The sequence below is a fragment of the Nerophis lumbriciformis genome, linkage group LG28 (assembly GCF_033978685.3).
Source record: "Nerophis lumbriciformis linkage group LG28, RoL_Nlum_v2.1, whole genome shotgun sequence".
In the NCBI taxonomy this organism is placed as follows: domain Eukaryota; kingdom Metazoa; phylum Chordata; class Actinopteri; order Syngnathiformes; family Syngnathidae; genus Nerophis; species Nerophis lumbriciformis.
Window position 1 is genome coordinate 22,398,871 of NC_084575.2, and position 26,740 is coordinate 22,425,610.

General features: G+C 39.0%; 2 protein-coding genes across 4 annotated transcripts in view; both read left to right on the forward strand.

Moving 5' to 3' along the window:
• The window catches only part of ccdc120b (coiled-coil domain containing 120b), a 62,950-nt gene extending 53,352 nt beyond the window's left edge, over positions 1–9,598 (forward strand). For both annotated transcript variants that reach the window (XM_061923896.2, XM_061923897.2), the window contains 2 exons: positions 4,400–5,425; positions 8,945–9,598. In XM_061923896.2, the coding sequence (XP_061779880.2) occupies positions 4,400–5,425; positions 8,945–9,041 (1,123 nt within the window). In that variant the 3' untranslated portion in view covers positions 9,042–9,598. The remainder of the gene's footprint in view (positions 1–4,399; positions 5,426–8,944) is intronic.
• Positions 9,599–21,088: 11,490 nt separating this feature from the next.
• The window catches only part of LOC133570988 (SRSF protein kinase 3-like), a 28,256-nt gene continuing 22,604 nt past the window's right edge, over positions 21,089–26,740 (forward strand). Inside the window, exons 1-3 of one of the 2 annotated variants that reach the window (XM_061923898.2) lie at positions 21,089–21,138; positions 21,215–21,311; positions 25,420–25,629. The gene's annotated coding sequence lies outside the window, so the exon portion shown is untranslated. Of the gene's footprint in view, positions 21,312–25,419; positions 25,630–26,740 lie in introns of both variants that reach the window. The other variant, XM_072916596.1, reaches the window with a different exon arrangement.

Genomic DNA, 26,740 nt, shown 5'->3' on the forward strand with positions numbered 1-26,740 from the left:
GAAAGTTACTGCAAGACATACTTGGTCAACAGCCATACAGGTCACACTGAGGGTGGCCGTATAAACAACTTTAACACTGTTACAAATATGCGCCACACTGTGAACCCACACCAAACAAGAATGACAAATGCATTTCGGGAGAACATCCGCACCGTAACACAACATAACAAATACCCAGAACCCCATGCATCCCTAACTCTTCCGGGCTACAATATACACCCCCACTACCACCAAACCCCATCCCCCCAAGCCCCCCCCCCTCCCCCAATCTCCCGAATTCGAAGGTCTCAAGGTTGGCAAGTATGTCACAAGTTGTTGTCAGTAAGGCTTTTAGCTGGCCCTAAAGCAGATATATATTGTGATGGTATGAGCGAGGTAACATAAGAACTCCATTACCCAGCATGCCACAGCAGTGAAGAGCATGCGCAGTAGCCCCATTTAGGGTGAACGTAGCAGGATGTTTTTGATGAGCACGCTGTGGAGTAAACTTTAAGAACTCAGCCAACACGCCTCGTCTGCATCTTTTATGATTAGACAAGACAACACATATATTTGCAAGGCCATTTTCAAGAAGGATATTTAAAAAGAGAAACTACATCTGGTGACACGATGTCGGCAAACCCCGGAAGCTCGAATGGGTTCTACAAATTGTGAGTTACGATATTTTATTTCTTTATTTTTTCACGTTTAATGTTTTCTGCGATTTTAATTTTGACAGTACCACATAAGATATGTTTTAATTGCTGATGCGGGTTTATTGAATTTTAAATGCGCCAGAAAATCAATCAATCAATCAATCAATCAATGTTTATTTATATAGCCCTAAATCACAAGTGTCTCAAAAGGCTGCACAAGCCACAACAACATCCGCGGTACAGAGCCCACATAAGGGCAAGGAAAAACTCACCCCAGTGGGACGTCGATGTGAATGAGTATGAGAAACCTTGGAGAGGACCGCAAGTGTGGGCAAACCCCCCCCCCCCCCAGCAGGAAACCATCCCGAGCGGAGACGGGTCAGCAGCGCAGTGTACAATAACCTGTTTTGTACACTGTTGGTGGTGATTCAATGCCCGGTACTGCATAAATGTGTTTCTGTATAGTGTTTCTCCAGCAATGGTCATGTGGTGACATAGGTTATGGTATTTTGAGAAGTAATTATTGGACACAGGACATCACTGACGGCCTAGGTGGGAAACGCACGGCCCGCCACTGGTGAATATGGAGTAGTGTATCCCACATATGTTTATTTCGAACATGAAAACAGGATTACACAGTGTGACAGAAAGTGCAGCATATCCCCATTAATGAATAATCTAAATAATTACGGTTCCCATCGTTGCAACGCTGTTGCCGTTACTGAGAATGTGAAGTGGCTCGTGACTACAGTTTGGTTGAATGACGCGCAAGTTGTCTGGTTTCGGCCACACATCAGCTGCCTGGAGAGACAGAAGGGGTGGGAATGATGCGCGGATGATTATTGGATGGATGGGCGGATCCTGCCCTGCTCACACTGTCTCACTGCACACTCTGACTGACACACAGCAAGACCCGCGATAATTGCGACGAGCCGCAGCCAGAGAAGTTCAAAGGTAGCGTTCTCAAACTGAAAGTACCGGCACAAGAATGTTTATGTAACATCAAGTCAAGTCAAACTTTATTGTCAATCAGACCATGCAACAGTACATTACACAGAAAACTGAAACTGCGTTTCTCCCATACTCCAATGTGCAATATTAAAACATTAAAACAAGATTTGACACGCACCAAGCATAAACTAAACATTAGACCAGACCTGGGCAAATTATGGCCCGGGGGCCACATGCGGCCCGTTAAGCTTTTCAATCTGGCCCGCCGGACATTCCCAAATAATTTTTTTTAGATCTTTAAGATGGAAACTAGCTGCCATTATGATGTTTTCAAATGACCGTAAGTCTTAAACTATACAAAGTATTTCAATGGTTGGAATCTGCGCTTTTGCATGATATACTAGTTACTATGGTAATCTAAGTCACAGCAGCTCAGACGAGGCACCAAGCAGTGTGGGTGGGGAGCGTTTCCACAGAGTGTTTCCAGAGCAGCCAGCCTGAAACGCGGATGTCAGGGACAGACACGGAAGGAGATTTTTGCAAGAAAGTTCTAAAGCTTAGTGATATATCAGATATATCAGATATATCAGATTGTAGGGGGGTTTATTTTTTCACCCTTTGCGTTTATATTTTGCTGTGTTTGTTGCATTTTTTTTGTGTTTCGCTTGATTGTAAAATGTGCATCAAGACGGGGTGTGACGTTCATATGTTGTCAATATTCAGTGTTTTATCGTTCATAGTTAATATTATAATTCCCACATTCTTTGTTTTCATGTACATTCTGAGTGTGTCATTCAGTAAAAAAATTTAAATGCATTTTTTAAGGCGGTCTGTCATAATGTTTTTAGCATTCAATCAGACATTATTGTTCTTAAAAATCAGATACGCCGGCCCCCAGACACATTTTTATCTCAACATTTGGCCCCCGAGTCAAAATAATTGTCACTTTCGTCACTTGATTGACATTCACGGCACCCGAGGGTCTTCTGAGATGACACTGGCTGCTGCCAGCTCATTAAAATTACCGACAGGAAGGCGAGAAACACTTTATTTCAACAGACTCTGGCGCCGTACCTGTCGTCAAAACTCCAAAGACCGACTGCACAGTTGCACAATAAAAGCTCTGCTTCATCCTGCCTGCGCTAACAAAATAAGAGTCTCAGAAAGCTGGCGTGCACAAGCTAGCAAGCTACGGAGTTTGCCGACAATGTATTTCTTGTAAAGTGTATACAAAGGAGTACAGAAGCTGGACAAATAAAATGCCAAAAACCAACCACTTTCATGTGGTATTGGACAGAAAGGAGGACTTTTTTTCTCCTCCATTCGAAAATGCGGACGTTATCAGCACCACTGTCTGATTCCTATCAATGCAAGTCATCAGAATCAGGTAATACACCAACTTATATTTTTGTCTTCATGAAAGAAAGGAATCTATATGTGTTAAACATGCTTGTATTATCTTTAAACACCTTTAACTTGTTAACAATATTAACTATATGTGTTAAACATGCTTGTATTATCATTAAACACTTTTAACTTATTAACAATATTAACTATATGTGTTAAACATGCTTGTATTATCATTAAACACCTTTAACTTGTTAACAATATTAACTATATGTGTTAAACATGCTTGCATTATCTTTAAACACCTTTAACTTGTTAACAATATTAACTATATGTGTTAAACATGCTTGTATTATCATTAAACACCTTTAACTTGTTAACAATATTAACTATATGTGTTAAACATGCTTGCATTATCTTTAAACACCTTTAACTTGTTAACAATATTAACTATATGTGTTAAACATGCTTGCATTATCATTAAACACCTTTAACTTGTTAACAAAAACATATATTTCATAAATAAGTAAATATAAATTATATATATGAATGAGGTAGATCCCTACGACTTGAACAATTGAAAAGTAGCTCGCCTGCAGAAAAAGTGTGAACACCCCTGCGCTAGACATTCACCGAGCAGCACCTGCAGTGAGCAAACTAGTCAAAAAGATGGCGCTATAGCACAAACTATAACACCATTTCAGTGTCTTTGCATGTGTTTTATGAAAAATATTTGCATTATGGCGGTCAGTGAAGAAAAATCCATAAATTAGCCGACCGTTTTATAAGCCACGGGGTTTGAAGTGTAGAAAAAAAATAGCGACTTATAGTCTAGAACAGTGGTTCTCAAATGGGGGTACGCTACTTGAAGGTATGCCAAGGGGTACGTGAGATTTTTTCAAAATATTCTAAAAATAGCAACAATTCAAAAATCCTTTACAAATATAAATAAAAAACTATCTTTTTTTCCAAATAGTTCAAGAAAGACCACTACAAATGAGCAATATTTTGCACTGTTATACAATTTAATAAATCAGAAACTGATGACATAGTGTTGTATTTTACTTCTTTATCTCTTTTTTTCAACCAAAAATGCTTTGCTCTGATTAGGGGGTACTTGAATTAAAAAAAAAATTCACATGGGGTACATCACTAAAAAAAGGTTGAGAACCACTGGTCTAGAAGTTACGGTAATAATACTTTATCAATAATTTTTTCAAACTGGAATTAAGGAGACAGGTCTCGGGTGTTCATCTCCGTTCTTATACATTGTTACTACTTTTGCTATTTTCATTTTGTTAAGAAACTTGCCTGTTTGGAAATGATAATATATACTAAGGGTTCTGAAAAGAAGCAGTTCTGGACATCTTGGGGGCCAAAGCAGGATATAGTCTATGAGGGCCCTTGCCTAGTTAATGACAGACACTTGTGTCCACATTACCAGCTAATTCTCCTCATCTCCATAGGTCGGACGTGTCTGGCGGCAATGGCTTAAAGCAGTGGTCTGGCAGTCTAGACGTGCCATACATGATTCCGCTGGCCCAAGACGCCTCCTCCTCCGACCGCAGAGGCTGCCCGTACAACTCCAGAGCCAGGCGCAGTAACAGCTCGGAGGCCCTGCTAGATCGGTCCAGTCTCCCTGACGATCCGGCCCCCAGAAACGGGATGCACCCAAAGGGAGGTCCCTACAAAAGCTCAGAGACGCTCACAGACGGAAAACTACGACACATTCACCTGGGCAGCCCTGAGAAACACGCGGAGGGATCTGTGGAACAGGCCAAAATGCGTCTGTCAATGGGGGGACGAGGGGCTGGGGCGGGCTACAACGAGCTGTTGATGGACTATATCTGGGGGAAGCAGCAGAGGATGCAAGTGCAGCATCACCTCTTCCAGTCCACGGGCAGGATCTGGCAGGATTTACCCTCTCACTGCTCCTCTACTGGAGGAGTGGCTCCCCATGCGAACGGTTTCTCCCATTCCCAGGTGCACCTTCCAAGCGCCGCACCTCCTTACAGCCCCATGGTGGGGCGAGGGTCCCAAGATATGCGCAGGGTGAAAGTCACCAGAACCAAATCCTGTGGGCCCTTTATTCCTTTGCAGCAACACCCCCAGGACGCCATCCTGCTGTCCGCCTACGAGTCACACCTTCCTGCCGCTGGCACGACGACGTCCTCCATTCCAAACCTGCTTCCCTACCAGACTGAACTCTCCGGCCCCGCCTTCAGTCGAAGACCCCCACAGTTCTCCCTTCCGACCCCAGAGGACTCGACGCGAAGTCTCCACAAAGCCCTGGCTCTGGAGGGACTGAGGGACTGGTACCTGAGGAACGCGCTCGGATATCCCTCTAAGAGCCACGAAGCGGGGATTTCACGTCTGTCACACCCCCACCCACTGGCGGCCCAGGCCCAGAATGTCCAGGGTGAAGCCGCCAACCTCCCCAGGCCTCAGATGCCCCAGTCAGCCAGCTTCCATGGGCACCCGCTGCATGGCAGGTCAGTATTGCTGCTTTTGCACCATTAATGTCTCAGCTGGTTGTATTACTCCAATCCATATTCGCTGTGTGGGTGAAAGTATTGGAACATATTTGCAGCTATAAAAACTGTTTTTGCAAGAATATTTTCAGAGCTTCCAATCTCTGTACTTTTTCATCGTAAAGCTGTTGGATCAGAGCAAGTAAACTTTTCAAAGGCTTAGAGGGTTGTTTTGAGTTTTTCAAAGTGAAGCATGAAACATAAAGTATACTTTTTAATCACTTACTGTGGGAAAGGGCAGCCAAAGTACTTAAGTTTGTGGCCAGCAGAGCCCAAAACAGTTAAATAGAAAACAAAAATCACTTTTTAAACAAATAAATGCATTGTTTTAACTAAAAATTTAATTATTATCATCATTGTTTACGCTTTGATTAACGTATCTACCTCAAAGCCAGGAGGTTTTGGGTTTTAATCTCAGCTCAGACTAGTGCTGTGATTGGAAACAGTTTGCCAATATCATGCTGTACCTGTGTTGGCCCTGCGATGAGGTGGCGACTTGTCCAGGGTCCCGCCTACCGGCCGAATGCCACTGAGATAGGCTCCAGCAACCCCGAAAGAGACAAGGGGTAGAAAATGGATGAATGGATGCTCATCAGGGGTGTGGGAAAAATTTATTTGAATTCAAATCGCCATTCTCACGTTGTACGATTCAGTATCGATTCTCATTTTTCAAAAATCGTTTTTTTTTTTTTTTGTTTTTTTTAAATTAATCAATCCAACAACACAATACACAGCAATACCATAACAATGCAATCCAATTCCAAAACTAAACCCGACCCAGCAACACTCAGAACTGCAATAAACAGAGCAATTGAGAGGAGACACAAACATGACACAGAACAATCCAAAAGTAGTGAATCAAAAATTAATATTATCAACAACAGTATCAATATTAGTAACAATTTCAACATAGCAGTGATTAAAAATCCCTCATTGACATTATCATTAGACATTTATAAAAAAAAAAAAAAAAAGAACAATAGTGTCACAGTGGCTTACACTTGCATCGCATCTCATAAGCTTGACAACACACTGTGTCCAATATTTTCACAAAGATAAAATAAGTCATATTTTTGGTTCATTTAATAGTTAAAACAAATTTACATTATTGATATCAGTTGATAAAAAAATTGTCCTTTACAATTATAAAAGCTTTTTACAAAAATCTACTACTCTGCTTGCATGTCAGCAGACTGGGGTAGATCCTGCTGAAATCTTATGTATTGAATGAATAGAGAATCGTTTTGAATCGGAAAAATATCGTTTTTGAATCGAGAATCGCGTTGAATCGAAAAAATCGATTTATAATCTAATCGTGACCCCAAGAATCAATATTGAATCGAATCGTGGGACACTCAAAGATTCACAGCCCTAATGCTCATGCATTATAGTACAAGCCCCTTCCAAACCCTCTTCCGTAGCTTTACATGCACCTCTGAAAAATGTAAGGTTTGTGATTGGTTGCCTTTCAGTCCCGTTATTTTTTCATAAATATGACTCATCGAGGATATACTGATTATAGTAAGATCGCGTGCATTAGCACAGGGCTCTTCAACCTTTTCCAAGCCAAGGACCCCTAAACTAATGGAGTGAGGAAGCGGGGACCCTTTACTTATATATCCTGTATAAAATTGTGTTTTAAATTGAACTGGTCCTATATAATAATCTAGCGCTGAAAACGAGCACTGCTAATTGATAGCTGAAAACTAGCATAGCTAATCGCTAGCTAGAAACTAGCGCTGCTAATCCCTACCTGGAAACTAGTGCTGCAAGTTTCTAGCTGGCAACTAGAGTGTTCATCGTTAGTAATCTTAAACTGGTACCAATAAGTAAGAAAAGTTAGATTTGCATACATTGTCCCCTTTTAAATTTGTGGAAAAAGTGTGAGGAAATATATAAACAATATTTGCAAAAAAAAAAAAGTCTAATCAACCACACATTTCACGACGGCATTGGGGCGGCGTGGCTCGGTTGGTAGAGCAGCCATGCCATGATCTTAGTCACTGTCGTTGTGTCCTTGGCCATGAGGCTTTACCCACCTGGTCCCAGTGCCACCCACACTGGTTTAAACTCTCCCGGATTTTCCGGGAGACTCCCGAAATTCAGCGCCTCTCCCGAAAACCTCCCGGGACAAATTTTCTCCAGAAAATCTCCCGAAATTCATGCGGAGCTGGAGGCCACGCCCCCTCCAGCTCCATGCGGGCCTGAGTGACGTGTCGACAGCCTGTTTTCACGTCCGCTTTCCCACAATATAAACAGCGTGCCTGCCAGGTGATGTTATAACTGTAGAATGATGGAGGGCGAGTTCTTGGTTTCTTATGTGGGTTTATTGTTAGGCAGTTTCATTAACGTCCTCCCAGCGCGGCAACAACACACAACAACAGCAGTCACGTTTTCGTTTACCGTAAAGCAGTTCGTCTGCCGTAAACAGCAATGTTGTGACACTCTTAAACAGGACAATACTGCCGTCTACTGTACATGCATATGTGACAATAACATCTTGGGCTTTTAGAGAGTGCAGTGCACAACTGCGCACACAACAAGGAGACGAAGCAGAATGCATCATCAGAGAGGGTGTTCAGCATGGTTAGAAAAATAGTGACAGAGACTAGAACAAGGATGGACAATTCAACCCTTAACTCAACAATGAGTAGATGAGTGTTATGTGTGTGTATATGTGTAAATAAATGAACACTGAAATTCAAGTATTTCTCTTATATATATATATATATATATATATATATATATATATATATATATATATATATAGCTAGAATTCACTGAAAGTCAAGTATTTCTTATATATATATATATAAGAAATACTTGACGTGCCATACATGATTCTTATATATATATATATATATATATATATATATATATATATATATATATATATATATATATATATATATATATATAAGAAATACTTGACTTGGTTAATTCTAACTGTAAATATACTCCTCCCCTTTTAACCACGCCCCCCACCTCCCGAAATCGGAGGTCTCAAGGTTGGCAAGTATGCTTAAATATGCAGATAACATGTTTCATTATGTAAAGCGCTTTGACTCACGAGAGAAAAGCGCTATATAAATATACCTCACTTTACTTCACTACCCCTGCAGACACCCAAGGGGTCACGGGCCCCGTTTTAAAGACCTCTGCATTAACAGATTAACGGGATTGCAGTCCGAACTAGTCAACTCTTAAGAAAGTTTGCCAATGCAACCACATGGGGGTGCTAAAGTTACATCTTTCCCAAAAGATTGATGAATTGTGGGAACGCAAACTCCAGCATTCATCTTATAGACGCCAAAAAGATCCCCGAATGCGTCGCACCTATCAGCTACAAGCCAAACTGCCATGATCTTTTCTGGAGACATTGTGATCATGTTCTTTCCTCATCAAAACAAAACACCCAGAAAGGAGGGTGACAAGGTGAACTCCATATTTATCGTTTTGATGTCTTTTTTTCTCCCACAGATCGATGGAGCTTTCCCTCTATCAGGAGACTCCTAACACTCAGACACAAGACGGGACCCCGAAGGAACCCATCGCAGATCCAGGCACCCTTGTCTGACGCAGCCGTACACACACACACACACACACACGTACTGTACACTAACACACACACACGTACTGTACACTAACACACACACACTGCAAGTAGCACCATGCATTCACCCCAATACAAACTAGTGGATACAACGAGACCTCAACAGTGAAACAAAACATGGCAACCTCAGCAGAAAAAGACTGATGACAAAGTGTAGCTGTACAGTGTCAAAAAAAACAAGCCTCATTAAGTCCGATATCTTTGAACATTTACTAACAGTACGGTCTATCTATATTTTTGGTCCAACATGAGCAGTCCGATAACACAGAAACGTCTCCCGAGATATACTTTTTTACTCATTTAAATCACTATTTTGTATCTTCTGGGATATACACACAGTTATATTGACGCTCATTAACCATGTGCGGTGAACAAGTATTAATACTTGCCAGTGTGTTTGTGGACTACTTCAAAAAGACCTCATCTGCAATTGATTTTAACATTTTTTTTAATTTTTTTTTTACAGCCATTCATGTTTGTTAATGTGCAGCTGTGGAATTGATGAACGGTAGCTTGCTGGAGTAGCAATGTTTTTAATAGAGCGGGAGTAAACGTTGGTTAGATGACTTTAAAGTGGTGCTGTCAAATGATTATTTTAGGCCTGGGCTGAAAAAAAAAATCGCACATTTCTTTCACAAAAATGTTATTCCCCCCCCCCACCCCCCGTACTTATTAAAGAAATCAATGAATACAAGTGATATAAATATTTCAAAACAAGTCTTTCTTTTATTTGATCAAAAAGTAGTAGTTTGAAATGACACTGCATCTTACTCTTAGCAAAATTCTCATTTGAGACAATGTTGTTCTTTTTAGACCAGATATAAATTGAAAAGAAAAGAACTAAATTAAGAGCTTACTCTGGGAAACAACACTTCTGTAAACAAAAATGTAGCATTGCACATTGCACGCAAATAAAATTGAAATTAATAAAGTGAAAACTCGAGATGTCCGATAATATCGGACTGCCGATATTATCGGCCGATAAATGCTTTAAAATGTAATATCGGAAATTATCGGTATCTGTTTCAAAAAGTAAAATGTATGACTTTTTAAAACGCCGCTGTGTACACGGACGTAGGGAGAAGTACAGAGCGCCAATAAACCTTAAAGGCACTGCCTTTGCGTGCCGGCCCAATCACATAATATCTACGGCTTTTCACACACACAAGTGAATGCCAGGCATACTTGGTCAACAGCCGTACAGGTCACACTGAGGGTCGCCTTATTAACAATTTAACACTGTTACAAATATGCGCCACACTGTGAACCCACACCAAACAAGAATGACAAACACATTTCGGGAGAACATCCGCACCGTAACACAATATAAACACAACAGAACAAATACCCAGCACCCCTTGCAGCACTAACTCTTCCGGGACGCTACAATATACACCCCCCGCTACCCCTAAACCCCGCCCACCTCAACCTCCTCATGCTCTCTCAGGGAGAGCATGTCCCAAATTCCAAGCTGCTGTTTTGAGGCATGTTAACAAAAATAATGCACTTTGTGACTTCAATAATAAATATGGCAGTGCCATGTTGGCATTTTTTTCCATAACTTGAGTTGATTTATTTTGGAAAACCTTGTTACATTGTTTAATGCATCCAGCGGGGCATCACAACAAAATTAGGCATACTAATGTGTTAATTCTACGACTGTATGTATCGGTATCGGTTGATATCGGAATCGGTAATTAAGCGTCAGACAATATCGGAATATCGGATATCGGCAAAAAAGCCATTATCGGACATCTCTAGTAAAAACCTATCATTTTGTAAATAAAAATGTAGTATTATACATTGTATGCAAATTAATCTTCAAATAAAACATTGATAAGATTATATAATAGTTTCGAGCTTTTTTATTCACATATCTTGGTCGTGTGCAGAGCGTAAATGTAAATTATTCCACCCCAGTAAGATGATTTTTAGCTGGGGTTTGTTGTTGTTCCGGTCTTGTTCGCCTCGTCAAGAGTTATATTTCCAGCACTCGACTGGAGGCTTTGGTGTCAGATGCTGGAATAAGTTTGTTATACTGCTGCCTCTTTCAAATAAACTTTGCAGCGTGCAAAGCTTAAATTTATCGATATATCGCCCAGGCCTGGATTATTTTTTTCAATCAGATTAGTCACATAAACTTTGCAGCGTGCAGTTCTTTGTCCCACGCCTGTTGCCACAAAACCAAACTTCTTTGGAACAAACGTCTCTCGCTCGTTAGTTTTAGCATTAGCCATGGTTTGCTGGGTGTGTGAATTGGCAAAAAGTATCGATTTTTATGTTTTTCAATACTCTGCGACAAAAAAAACCTTGAATGTATCCCAAAAATCGATACAACGCCCCGGCCTAGACTATTTTTTTCATTCAGATTAATCACACCTTTGATTTCGGATTAATCATGATTAATCACAAGCTAATGCTCGCTTGCTTCATTTAAATTAACCTAAAAAAAGAACCTCAATATTTGGATACAAATGCAATTTTATTGTCAGAATGTCATTCAGGAAAAACTGTTTTAGTCTATTTTAATACACGTAATTTATTTGCTGAAAACTTGGTAACAGTTTTATTAAATGCCCACTCAATCCAATCCAATCCAATCCGCTTTATTTATATAGCACATTTAAACAATGATGTTTCCAAAGTGCTGCACAACAATGTTAAAAACAATATTCAAATATTATCCTTAGCTCTACCAATGACTGAATAAAAACAAAAAATAAATACATATAAAAACAATATAAAATAAATATGATTAAAAACGATTTTAAAGGGTAAAACCAATTAAAACAGTAAGTAGTAAGTAAAAAGACAGAGGACCACACAACTCTTGTAGTGTTAAAAGCCAGAGAATAAAAGTGGGTCTTAAGACGAGACTTAAAACACTCCACTGTGGGAGCAGTTTGAACATGGAGGAGCAGAGTGTTCCAGAGCTTAGGGCCGACCACAGAGAAGGCCCTGTCTCCCCTGGTTTTAAGTCTGGTCTTGGGCACTACGAGCTGGAGCTGGCTCTCGGACCTCAGAGCGCGTAGGATTGTAAGTCAGGGTGTATTTTGACTCATTTTAGCACTGACTTAGACTTAGACTTAGACAAACTTTAATGATCCACAAGGGAAATTGTTCCACATCAGTTACAATGATGGAAAGTGTAAGGATGGAAAGGACAATGCAGGTATAAATAGACTAAATATAGCGATGTAACATATATACGTAATATTTACATAATATATGTACAGTATATTATATATACTGCTATATTATGTCTATATCATATATACAATATATAACAATTACCATGTACAATATTACAGTATATGTGACAGCTGCAGCATAAAATAGAGAGTAAATCCAGCAGAAAATAGACGTTAAAAACAAAGAAGTAACCTGACAACACAATACGCCTTTCAGGAGCATTGACTGTCAAAATAAATGGAAGCGTATATTGGATTAATGCGGTCATTTTTTGTGATTAATCACACAAGTTAACGAGCTCATTTTTGACAGCCCTTCTTTAAAGTAAGCAAGGTGTTGCTCAATTTTTCCGGAATGATGTCACTCATTCACATGATTAATGTAGCCTTTTTTTTTTTCCCTCTCGGTGTCGACCGGATACTTTTAGTAATACTTTCATGAACAAACTGAGGGCTGTTGTGAGATCTACTGTACTGCAGTAGCACATGACTGTGTGACAGGAAGTGGTGGTGTTTTTTCTGAATGAACATGACCGTCATACAGAGCACTTTATGAACATCCTAAGCCTTAAAAAATCCCTATGATTTGTCAGCCGGAGAGCAGACAGGCGGTGTTGTTGACGGGGGCGAACAAAGCCTTGTCGTCATCTGTCTTGTCTGTACATAGCAGGGGTGCCCAAACTTTTTGCCAAAGTGAGAATGTGCCAAACAGCAATTTAAGTACGGATGTCCCGATACGTCTATTTCATTTCCGATTTCATTGGAGCCTTGAGTATTGGCCATACTTGCCAAACCTCCCGGATTTTCCGGGAGACTCCCGAAATTCAGCGCCTCTCCCGAAAACCTCCCTGGACAAATTTTCTCCCTAAAATCTCCCGAAATTCAGGCGGACTCAGGTCCATGCGGACCTGAGTCCGCTTTCCCACAATATAAACAGCGTACCTGCCCAATCACGTTATAACTGTAGAATGATGGAGGGCGAGTTCTTGGTTTCTTATGTGGGTTTATTGTTAGGCAGTTTCAGTCCTCCCAGTAACAACACACCTACCGTAATGCAGTTCTTCTGCCGTAAACAGCAATGTTGTGACACTCTTAAACAGGACAATACTGCCATCTAGTGCATTTGATGAAAGCACTTTGGTGCGTGCCACACAGCAATGCATCATCAGAGAGGGTGTTCAGCATGGTTAGAAAAATAGTGACAGAATAGAACAAGGATGGACAATTCAACCCTTAACTCAACAATGAGTAGATGAGTGTTGTGTGTGTATATGTGTAAATAAATTAACACTGAAATTCAAGTATTTATTTTATATATATATATAATAAAATACATATATTTATAGCTAGAATTCACTGAAAGTCAATTATTTCTTGTGTATATATATATATATATATATATATATATATATATATATATATATATATATATATATACAATGTATGTATAATGTATATATGTGTATATATATATATATATATATATATATATATATATATATATATATATATATATATATATATATGAAATACTTGACTTGGTGAATTCTAGCTGTAAAAATACTCCTCCCCTCTTAACCACGCCCCCAACCACGCCCCCTGACCCCCCAGCCCCCACCCCCACCCCCCACCTCCCGAAATCGGAGGTCTCAAGGTTGGCAAGTATGGTATATGGTATTGGCCGATATCGATCCAATACAATATCAGCAGGAATCGTATAATTTGTATTAATTTTGTAGTGTGAAACATTGGAAAAGGAGAAAAATGGTGTGTATGAAAGCTAACATATTTATTATTGCCGTTAGGAATGGACTTGCTGCCTTTTAAATTGAAGTGGAGAGGTCATTCTTTCTCTGGCGACACCTCATTAAATGGTAAGTTGAATGATGCGGACACGTTTGTTACTGGCTACTTTCTAATAAGCTTTGGCCTTGGAGACTTTGTATGTGTAAGTAATAATTCAACCACAAATATTTGATACTTGTTTATATCGACAAATGTGGTGTTCTAGACAGCAATATTGTCCAATTGAGGACACTTAATACGAATGTCTAGCTTGTGTGCTATCGTGTGCTTAGCTGTTGTGTGGCTGCCAGCTTCTGCTAGTCTACGGCCTACCATGTTTACATTTTGTAAATGACTAAAATAGAAGAAACAGACAGCCGTGTGTGCTTATTGGAGGACATTTAGATGTTAACTGGCTGTCGCTGCAAAACTGCTTGTATCGGAGCACCTGATATCCTCTGTTTTTTTGCTGATATTGGACCGATATCAATTAACTCACCCCTAATTTTCGGCGTGAAACACAGCCTAAGTGTAAATAATAAAGTTCCCACTCTTTGATGGACCAAACAAAAGGACTCGGGGCCCACGGTCCCCACTTTGGGCACCCCTGGTATTTAGTGTACTGAGCTTGTATTCCTTTGCTACCAATACACAGCTGTGTTTTAAAACTAACCTCATGTACCAATCACGAGCCACTCAAGTGGCGATATTTGCTATGACAAGCAAGGAGGATGACGTGGACCGATTACCCAGCAGGCACAAGACATTGATACAACGTCGACTCGTGTTCTTCAAAACTGACTTTGAAACAACGTTGCAAAATAGTTGTCGGTTGGGGAAATGACCACATTTCCAATGTTATAATCACAACCTGACATTGAATAAACGTCGTCAAAAAGCATGTTGGTTCAACGTTGTATTTGCGTTGTACAAACCCCGTTTCCATATGAGTTGGGAAATTGTGTTAGATGTAAATATAAAAGGAATACAATGATTTGCAAATCATTTTCAACCCATATTCAATTGAATGCACTACAAAGACAAGATATTTGATGTTCAAACTCATAAACTTTATTTTATTTTTTGCAAATAATAATTCACTTAGAATTTCATGGCTGCAACACGTGCCAAAGTAGTTGGGAAAGGGCATGTTCGCCACTGTGTTACATGGCCTTTCCTTTTAACAACACTCAGTAAATGTTTGGGAACTGAGGAGACACATTTTTTAAGCTTCTCAGGTGGAATTCTTTCCCATTCTTGCTTGATGTACAGCTTAAGTTGTTCAACAGTCCGGGGGTCTCCGTTGTGGTATTTTAGGCTTCATAATGCGCCACACATTTTCAATGGGAGACAGGTCTGGACTACAGGAAGGCCAGTCTAGTACCCGCACTCTTTTACTATGAAGCCACGTTGATGTAACACGTGGCTTGGCATTGTCTTGCTGAAATAAGCAGGGGCGTCCATGGTAACGTTGCTTGGATGGCAACATATGGTGCTCCAAAACCAGTATGTACCTTTCAGCATTAATGGCGCCTTCACAGATGTGTAAGTTACCCATGTCTTGGGCACTAATACACCCCCATACCATCACAGATGCTGGCTTTTCAACTTTGCGCCTATAACAATCCGGATGGTTCTTTTCCTCTTTGGTCCGAAGGACACAACGTCCACAGTTTCCAAAAACAATTTGAAATGTGGACTCGTCAGACCACAGAACACTTTTCCACTTTGTATCAGTCCATCTTAGATGAGCTCAGGCCCAGCGAAGCCGACGGCGTTTCTGGGTGTTGTTGATAAACGGTTTTCGCCTTGCATAGGAGAGTTTTAACTTGCACTTACAGATGTAGCGACCGACTGCAGTTACTGACAGTGGGTTTCTGAAGTGTTCCTGAGCCCATGTGGTGATATCCTTTCCACACTGATGTCGCTTGTTGATGCAGTACAGCCTGAGGGATCGAAGGTCACGGGCTTAGCTGCTTACGTGCAGTGATTTCTCCTGATTCTCTGAACCCTTTGATGATATTACGGACCGTAGACGGTGAAATTCCTTGCAATAGCTGGTTGAGAAAGGTTTTTCTTAAACTGTTCAACAATTTGCTCACGCATTTGTTGACAAAGTGGCGACCCTCGCCCCATCCTTGTTTGTGAATGACTGAGCATTTCATGGAATCTACTTTTATACCCAATCATGGCACCCACCTGTTCCCAATTTGCCTGTTCACCTGTGGGATGTTCCAAATAAGTGTTTGATGAGCATTCCTCAACTTTATCAGTCTTTTTTGCCACCTTTCCCAACTTTTCTGTCACGTGTTGCTGGCATCAAATTCTAAAGTTAATGATTATTTGCAACAAAAAAAAAGTTTATCAGTTTGAACATCAAATATGTTGTCTTTGTAGCATATTCAACTGAATATGGGTTGAAAAGGATTTGCAAATCATTGTATTCCGTTTATATTTACATCTAACACAATTTCCCAACTCATATGGAAACGGGGTTTGTAGAATATTGGTCGGGAAATGACCGAAATTCAATGTTCAAATCAACGTCAGAACCCAGCATTGATTAAACGTCGTCAAAAAGCATGTTGTTTCAACGTTCTGTTTGAGTTGCTCCACATCAGGAGCTAAGTCGACAAGTTCTCAACGTTGTTTTAACGTCTTGTGCCTGCGGTTGTGACTGACGGCGTGAGCAGGTCTCACACCACACTTTGTGAGAGGTCATCTTTTCTTATCATTTGCAACAATTTTAGCATTCTATCTCATTTTTGTTGATTTTTTTTTTTTTTTTTTATGAAAGTGCAACATAAACCTCTGAAAATGTGAGCATCAAATGAAATAGTAGCATATTTAGGGACATATACTGTATATTCCTTATTTGTCATAAATGATGTTTGGACTCATTTGAATGTATTGGCTCTCCTGTATGTTGACATGTTTTCTACTCTGAAGTGTAGCACCCTGTGGAAATGATATGCGTTCTTCTAATGTACACAACTATACAGTTTTCTGCACTGCGGGTTAAAAATGTATTTTTCTTAGAGAGTTGAAAAGAAACGCTGTCGCTTTAAAGCCGTGTATTCATAAACTTGAAACACTTTGGAGCAGTCTACCGTGGCTCCTTCTCATCAGTGGAGATTACTACTATATGTTACAAGCGTTATATACAGCAGTGTGACTTGTTAGTATTTGAGTCTCTTTAAAAGAATATATTTAAGTACCTCCCTTTATTAGCAGGTCTATGAAATCAGGCTGGATGGGCCTGCTCTATACTGTATGTACATGTACGTATGAGATTGTGCTTTCATTCTATTAAAATAAAGTTTCATGTTGCAATCACGTTGTTTAGTGGATGGATAAATATATTAAAACAAAACAATTCCAGTGTTTTCATTACATTGTCCCCTTCATTAACACACATTTATTTAAGAAAGCTGAATATGATTGTCTCCAGATAATGTGATCCAATTCGAGTCAGATGCAATATAAATACAAATCCATTAATTCCTTTGTCACTTATCTGTACATTTAACCTCTTAAGGCCCAAGCTGTTTGTTTACATGCTTTTTCTTTATTTCTCTTTGCTATTTGGGCTTATTGGACCCTAATTAGAATAAAAACTAAAAATCATATTTTGATATGATGTACTTTAGTCCATAAGTACACAAACGTGTACTTCATGTGTAGTGACATGCTAATTTTTATTTTTACACTTTTTTCCCCCCCAAATTCCATTGTATGTTATATAGGAATGATGTTTGATAAGAAATTATCGAGTTTGAGCCCATTATCGAATCCTCTTATCGAACCGATTCCTTATCGATTCTCTTATCGAATCCAGATAGGTTGTTGTATATGGAAAAAAACACAATCTTTGGTTTAACAAAAGATCACTTTTATTTTATAAGAAAAAAATAAAATAAAATAAATAAATAAATATTGACTGTTACCCCCCCCTAAAAAATATATATATATTGTCTGTTGTTACCCAAAGTATATTAAGTGGGATTTTTCAGAAAAACAAATCTATACAGTAACACAAAAACAACCTGTCTCTAGGTGAATAGCCATGCCTTGAGGCGTTTTTTTCCGGTCCATTATTTTTGCTGCTTTGTAGCTCAGTCTGATGACTGAGCTACGTCATTTCCTGTGATGTCCCACAGGGCATTTCTTGTGGGACGGGATTCGTTCCCAGGGATTCGAATAAAGAACCAACTCTTTTTCTTTACTATAGTGGCCTCGATAACGTGAACCGGTTCCCAAAAAGGGATTTGAGTCCATGGAATCGGTTTTTTTCTTATCGAACGGTTCTTTTCTTATCGAACAACCGGGAGAACCGGTTTCAAACATCATCCCTAATGTTATACTCTTCTGACACCACCAGATAGCATAAGACCCCAATTCAGTAGTGTACACAATTTTGGAAATAAGTGTTAAAAGGTGCTGTCCACGCATGTGGCCACTAAGCATACTTGCCAACCTTGAGACCTCTGATTTCGGGAGGTGGGGGCGTCGTCAGGGGTGGGGCAGGGCGTGGTTGGGGGCGTGGTTAAGAGGGGAGGAGTATATTGACAGCTAGAATTCACCAAGTCAAGTATTTCATATATATATATATATATATATATATATATATATATATATATATATATATATATATATATATATATATATATATATATATATATATAAATAGCTACATCCTGAAAATATGCAAACAAAACTGTGTTTAGATAATTGATACTTCAAACTTGCATAAATAAATCTTAAGGAATATAACATAACTTGGCTTCTGAGAGCTTCAAAATGTAATGAATAAAATGCTAAAGTTGCTGATAAACAAGCAATTATTTTAATAATTAAATATGGTCATTTTAAGTGAATTATTATGATAATTTAAAATTAATTATTTCAAATGTTTATTTTAATGTATAATTCTATGGCTGGATGTAATAAGGAGTCAGAAAAAATACAAATAAAAATACAATTAACTTTTTTTTTTTTAAATTAATAAATATATTTATTTTTAGGTAAGATAAACATAATAATACAATTTATCTCTCGTCTGGATGATTTATTTCTTGTCACCCGTTGTGAAAAAAGGCTGTCCTCACTCAGGTGCATGGAGCTGGAGGGGGCGTGGCCTCCAGCTCCGGCTGAAAATCGGGAGATTTTCGGGAGAATATTTGTCCCGGGAGGTTTTCGGGAGAGGCGCTGAATTTCGGGAGTCTCCCGGAAAATTCGGGAGGGTTGGCAAGTATGTCAATAAGGCCTTTAGAGGTTAATGTTTTACCAGTAAAATTGTGACTGTGAATGAGGACTTTCAATTGTTGTTTTTGTTGGCAATAGTGACCTCTAGTGGCTAAACGTCTCGCTTTAAATTTGTGTGAACTTGAGATACGATTGACAGCGTTGCCAGACGTACAACAGTTGTTGTATATGTACAAATATTTCGTGTAAATACGTGTAAAAAAAATAAAAAATTCCAGAGTGTTGGAACATTCTGTTGTATAAACACTATGTGGTTAAAAAAAACCATATTTTTTTTATTTCATTTAAATCCGTTAGTTATAAAAGACGACATCCTAAATGTGGGGCAGCACGGTAGAAGAGGGGTTAGTGCATCTGCCTCACAATACGAAGGTCCTGAGTAGTCTTGGGTTCAATCCCGGGCTCGGGATCTTTCTGTGTGGAGTTTGCATGTCCTCCCCGTGACTGCGTGGGTTCCCTCCGGGTACTCCGGCTTCCTCCCACTTCCAAAGACATGCACCTGGGGATAAGTTGATTGGCAACATTAAATTGGCCCTAGTGTGTGAATGTTGTCTGTCTATCTGTGTTGGCCCTGCGATGAGGTGGCGACTTGTCCAGGGTGTACCCCGCCTTCCGCCCGATTGTAGCTGAGATAGGCTCCAGCGCCCCCCGCGACCCCAAAGGGAATGAGCGGTAGAAAATGGATGAATGGATGGACATCCTAAATGTTAAGATAAAATCCATTTTGCAGCTAAAGTTCATGAATAAGGTTTTTTTCTTAAACCAAATTAGGAATGTGTAATCCCGCAGCATCGGATAAAGCTATGTTTAAATTTCACTTTTGCTTTATGGCACATAACTGTGGTGCATTCACTGATCTTGATAAAAGTTCGAAACAGAGGCGTGACTGTGTATCAAAGGCAGGGGAGACTTCACCCCCATTAGATACACTAATAACATAACTATAATAATTATAACAATGACTTATGATTATTACTACTACATGAATCAGCTAAACTTTACTTTACCGGACAGATGTATAATCATATTTACGTGAATATTGATACATTGTATGATTTTCAAAGCTCAACTTCTGGATACTTTGTTATGAAGATATGTTTTATGAAAACAAACAACAAAAAGATGTGCAAACCAAAATAATAGATTTGCTATCAAAAAAAATTGCAAACAAAAAGAGAGTTGTAATCCAAAAAAGATTTGCAACCTAAACTTACTTTTGTTTTCAAATCTTTTTTTTTTTTTTAAATATAATGAAAATCATTGTGTTTGCAAAACCATTTTTTTGTTTGCAACCTGAGAGTGACAAGCGGTAGAAAATGGATGGATGCAACTGTCTGCTGCACTGTCTCTGATGTTGTGCATTGTCTCGCAGTTCTTTATACTGCCAGGTGAGGGCGCTGTTGTGCATGTGGCAACTTCTTTTAAACATTGCTGTTAGTTTATCTAAAGGTACAATTGCATTGTAATATAAATTTTTAAAGTAGCAGATGGTCCCGGGCAAAGCTAAATTGGATATGTACGATGTCCTTAAAATACCATCATTTTGAACTTTTGGTAATGTACGATAATTTGCTATTCTCCCATCTGGCAACTTGTGAAGAGCAGCAATTGAGATTTGTATTATTTGTGTTTACACCCTTCATGTTAGAAGTACACACGCCTGCAGCTAGGTGGCAGCAGTGGTCGGTGTACAGGACTATTCAGCTGGTGGCCCTGCTCGATTAAAGCATTTCAATTAGTGTTGGTCGTGTATGCAGGGCTCCCGCCACCCCACAGGGGGCAACAACGAGTCATATGTGTCACAATGAAGCAGCTGTGGGGTAAGTAGAAGAAGACTTCATTAAACCCTGAAAAAAATCGACATAAATTGTGAAAATCTGACTTTTTTTTAACAAGGACTGGACAACAAAGTATGTTTATTGTTTCCTGTCGGACCTTTTGAGCGGCGGACACTGTGGTAGACAAGCGGCAACAACGGTGGGAATTCACACGTGTAAGCTTTCATCACTGAACTTTGTTCAAATCTTTGTAAGTAGTTATTGTGTATAAATATATTTAGTTTGTTTGTATTGAAATTTCTGACTTTGTGATTTATTTTGTATTTGTGGTCGTGTTATTTTTTTTTTAATCTGCGAGTAACTCTGGCAATCAAAGCTCGTTTAATACATGTAGTGCTAAATTTGACCAGTAGAGGGCGATAACGCTACACTTTAGGCAAGGCAAGGCAACTTTATTTGTATAGCACTTTTCATACACAAGGCAGACTCAAAGTGCTTCACAGCACAACATGTGGTACAACAAAGTGAAATGAAAGAAAATAAAAGCAAAATTAAAATGCAGACAATAAAAATCAAAACAGTGCGGACGTTAAAAGATTAAAATATTTAGCTGAACGCTAAGGTGAACATAAAAGTTTTCAGTCTAGATTGTCAGAGTTGGGGAAAGTCTGACATCTTCAGGAAGTTTATTCCAGCTATTTGTTGCATAGTGACTGAATGATGCTCTCCCTTGATTAGAGTTTACTCTGGGAACCGCTAACAGATTGGTCTCAGAAGATCTTAGTGATCTGGAGGGCTTATATAGTGGGAGCATATCGGTGATATCCTTCGGCCCTAGACCATGTAGTGATTTATATGTGAGCAAGAAGATTAGGTTTAATTGGGATGCGTCTCATTCATTGTGTCTGTGATGCTTACTTGCCAACCCTCCCGAATTTCAGTGCCCCTCCCGAAAATCTCCCGGGGCAACCATTCTCCCGAATTTCTCCCGATTTTCACTCGGACAACAATATTGAGGGCGTGCCGTGATGGCACTGCCTTTAGCGTCCTCTACAACCCGTCGTCGCGTCCACTTTTCTCCATACTAACAGTCACATGTTGTATGCGGCTTCTGCAGACACACGTAAGTGACTGCAAGACATACTTGATCAACAGCCATACAGGTCACACTGAGGGTGGCCGTATAAACAACTTTAACACTGTTACAAATATGCGCCACACTGTGAACCCACACCAAACAAGAATGACAAACACATTTCGGGAGAACCTCCGCACTGTAACACAACATAAACACAACAGAACAAATACCCAGAATCCCTTGCAGCCCTAACTCTTCCGGGCTACAATATACACCCCCGCTACCACCAAACCCCCCCCCATCTCCCGAATTCGAAGGTCTCAAGGTTGGCAAGTATGCTGTGATGAGGTGGCGACTTGTCCAGGGTGTACCCCGCCTTCCGCCCCAATGCAGCTGAGATGGGCTCCAGCCATAGGCGCCGATCTACATTTCTGCCAGTGGGTGCTTGGTGTGTGTAAAAAAAAAAAAAAGACGTTCATCCATCCAACCATCCATTTTCTACCGCTTGTTTCTTTTGGGGTAGCGGAGGGTGCTGGAGCCTATCTCAGCTGCATTCGGGCGGTAGGCGGGGTACACCCTGGACAAGTCGCCACCTCATCGCAGGGCCAACACAGATGGACAGACAGTCACACTCAGCGAAGCTAATATCCCATATGATCTGTGGCTTTATTATTTTGTAAAATGGACCAAACTCGCCACAAAATTAACTACAAAAAGATAGATTTAAAAAAAAAAATATTTTAAAGATCGAAAGTTACCATCAATCCCACAGATCGGCACCTATGGCTACAGCACCCCCCTCAATCCCGAAAGGGACAAGCGGTAGAAAATGGATGGATGGATGGACATTCATTGTGTGCAATGTTTGATGTGAATGTTGTTTAATTTATGTATGCGTAAACATCCGCAGTTTATTGTGTGAATGTATTAACTTGAGGTGGGAGAAATGATCGATTTTTTAGATGCTCCGCAATTCGGACATGGACGACTATAAAATCGATTAGCCACAGGCTAATTTGCAATCCTCGTCCCTGGTTAGGATTTTAAAGAAAAGTTGAGAAAGTGAAAACCACATTAAAAAGGATCAAGACAAGTACAAAATAAAAATACATTAAAAAATAATTGGCCCCCATTTGTCCATACTACATCCAGTTCTAGTGCTCACACTTCTGATTTTGAAGTGAATTAGATCCTGATGTTGAGCAACTCAAACATAACGTTGAAACAACATTCTTTTTGACGACGTTTTATCAATATTGGGTTCTGACGTTGATTTGACCATTGAATTTTGGTCATTACCCAACTAATATTCTCCAACACAAATACAATGTTGAAACAACGTGCTTTTTGACGACATTTATTCAATGTCAGGTTGTGACGTTCATCTGACCATTGAAATTTGGTCAATTCCCAACCAACAACGTGGATCTAATGTTAGACATCAACCTTGTCTCAGTTTACAAATACAGCTATTTTGCAGCGTTGTTTCCAAGGCAGTTTTAAAGGACATGTATGTATAATCAACGTTGTATCAATGTCTTGTGCCTGCTGGGTTAGTTGTTGGGCCCATTCTTCCAATCAATCTATCGTGCGGGTACACCCTCAAACTTAAATTACTATTAAAATATTTCTTGATTAACATATTTGTTTGATTGTTGCTGTACACTGCAAATTATTTGCCACTTGCCCAGATTTTTTTTTTTTTTTTAAAGAAATATGCCTAGTTTTATGAGCAATTTACTTTTTTTAGTAGGGCTGTGAATCTTTAGGGACCACACGATTCGATTATTTTGTATTCTGGGGTAATGATTTGATTCAGATTAGATTCTTGATTCAAAATGTATGCTTTTCAATCATTTTGGGTGCCACTAGTTCTATGATTAACTACATTCCTCCATCAAATAGATGAACAGCTGTGATACATTTCTATATTATTTAATACAATTATACCCAAACATTTAACAAAGTCAAATACAAATAAGGCAACAAGAGAACTATTCCACATTTTTATTTTCTAAAGCATATCTGTACAGCAGCTATGGACATCTACATCAACAGTATGATTTACCTGAGTGGTTGGTCAGGATATATATATATATATATATATATATATATATATATGTATATGTATATATATACATATAGTATAGTATAGTATAGTATAGTCGCCACCTCATCCCGCCTTCCGCCCGATTGTAGCTGAGATAGGCTCCAGCGCCCCCCGCGACCCCAATGGGAATAAGCGGTAGAAAATGGATGGATGGATGGATATATATATATATTTTTTTTTTTTTTAAATTTTATTTTTATTTTTTATTTTTTTTATTTAAAAAAAAAATCTTTTTATTTATTTATTTATTTATTTTGCAAATATTTTTATTAAATTTTACAGTTAAAATCACATTTAACAGTCATACTTTGCTCACGCAAAGCCTTCATACAATCACACATCCACTCATACACACTCACATGCATACTTGAGGAGAGAGGTGCACTTAAACTTTAACAACTCAAGGTTTACAGTATAAACATTATTAGAAAAAATACCCAAATATTGTGTATATATATAGGATGGATATATATAGAATTTATTTTTTTTAATAAAAAAATAAATAAAAATAAAATATATATATATATATATATTTTTTTTTTCAATATTTTTTTTTTTCAATCGATTAGCAATCTTTTTTTTTTTGACACCCCTCTTTACATCATCATTTAAATTTTAGCATGAACAATTATAGTTTGTCTATTTTAGTTTAAAAATTTAAAAATTAAGAATATAAATAAGATATTTTGTCTTTCACCACATATAAAATTGTGTTTAAAGATCCTGCAACATCCCGAGGAGGCGTAATTTAAGAATTTTTTGATTGATTGATTTAAACTTTTGTTAGTAGGTTGCACAGTACAGTACATATTCCGTACAATTGACCACTAAATGGTAACGCCCGAATAAGTTTTTCAACTTGTTTAAGTCCACGTTAATTAATTCATGGTAAATTGCAAGTTAAATAATGCTTGTTTTCAGAATAAAATACTTATTTCTAGTGTAAAAGTCCTGCTAATTTCTAAACATACACATCTTAATTTAGGATGTCTTATCAAGTAAAATGAACTATGGACAGAGGATTTCACTAGTTTTGGGGTTTTTTTTGGTCTAAAATGTATTTCTATCTTATATTTTGTCTTCTCTTTTTTGCAGTGTATTAGCTTTTCCAATTGTTTCGTATTTTCTTTTCCAGGCGTTTTCAGCGAGCACAGGCGTGCAGGGTGCAGCAGTTGTAGTAACAGCTATGCAAGAAGACAGCATGCACTTAAAATGGTCTGCTATTCCTGGCCTGAGTGTTGTTCGTTCCACAGTAGAAGAAGGGCAGAACACACGCGGCTATGAGACTGTGCATGGTTTGACTTCCCTAGTGGTAGATTTTCTAACGGAATACATCCAATATAAGGTAAGTTGGCTCCTCTGTAATGCATCTGACTATTTATTAGGTTTGTACGTGTGCTGTGAGCAATAAAAAAAATACCAGGCTGTATTTTTATTTTTCGATACTTGAATTTCTTTGTCTTATTTTCAAAATGGCTTACAAAACATTGATAAGGGGCATTATCTTCGCTACTTTTGTTTTATATTACTGGCATTTTGTCCCTCTGGACACACAAAGTAACATTTACTGAGTTATCTGTTCTGTGAGTCTGTTCCGTTTTCTATGTTTACAAATTAATTTATTTAGAATATAGGTTGTAAAAACAAACAGCAAGTCAGAGGTATTCCCTTAACACGACATAGTAGTAGCAATACAAGCAAGAGTTTCAGTTTCAGTTGGGAGCTCGACTTGCTATTTGTCTGGTTAAAAATACACATGCGCATTCACTGCATGGTTGCTTTGAAATGTCATTGCAAACAAAGTACCACCAGTCACATGAACAGATTTTATTTTTGTATGAATCTATCGGGACTTGACTGGATGCCACCAGCAGGGGCGCTGTTGATTCATCTTAGCCAGTTTAAAATGTAAAGGAGAACAACTACATCTATATCAGGGCTATTCAACTGGCGACGCGAGGGCCCGGAAATGACACCTCCACTTCAGTTCAAAACTTGGGAGACAAACATTTTTTTCAGCAAATTCCTAAAACCACAAGAGTGCTCCTGTTAGACCTCCACCCCAGATCCCACCTCACTCCTACCCACTTCTCCAAAGTGGGCTGGCTCAGGGTGGAGGAAAGAGTAAAACAACTTGCACCGAGCCTCGCTACACCTCCCTGATACCGAAGTACATGTCAAACTACTTCCTTGTAAATGACCACCATAACCACAACACCAGGGGGTGCTCCACTAACCACGTTAAACCCAGATTCCGATCTAACAAAGGTCTTAACTCATTCTCTTTCTATGCCACATCAATATGGAATGCACTCCCAACAGGTGTAAAAGAAAGGGCATCTCTATCCTCCTTCATAACTGCACTGAAAGAACACCTCCAGGCAACTTCAACCCTAAACTAACACCCTCCCTTCCTCATCATACCTCTTCGGATTGTAAATAATCAAATGTAAATA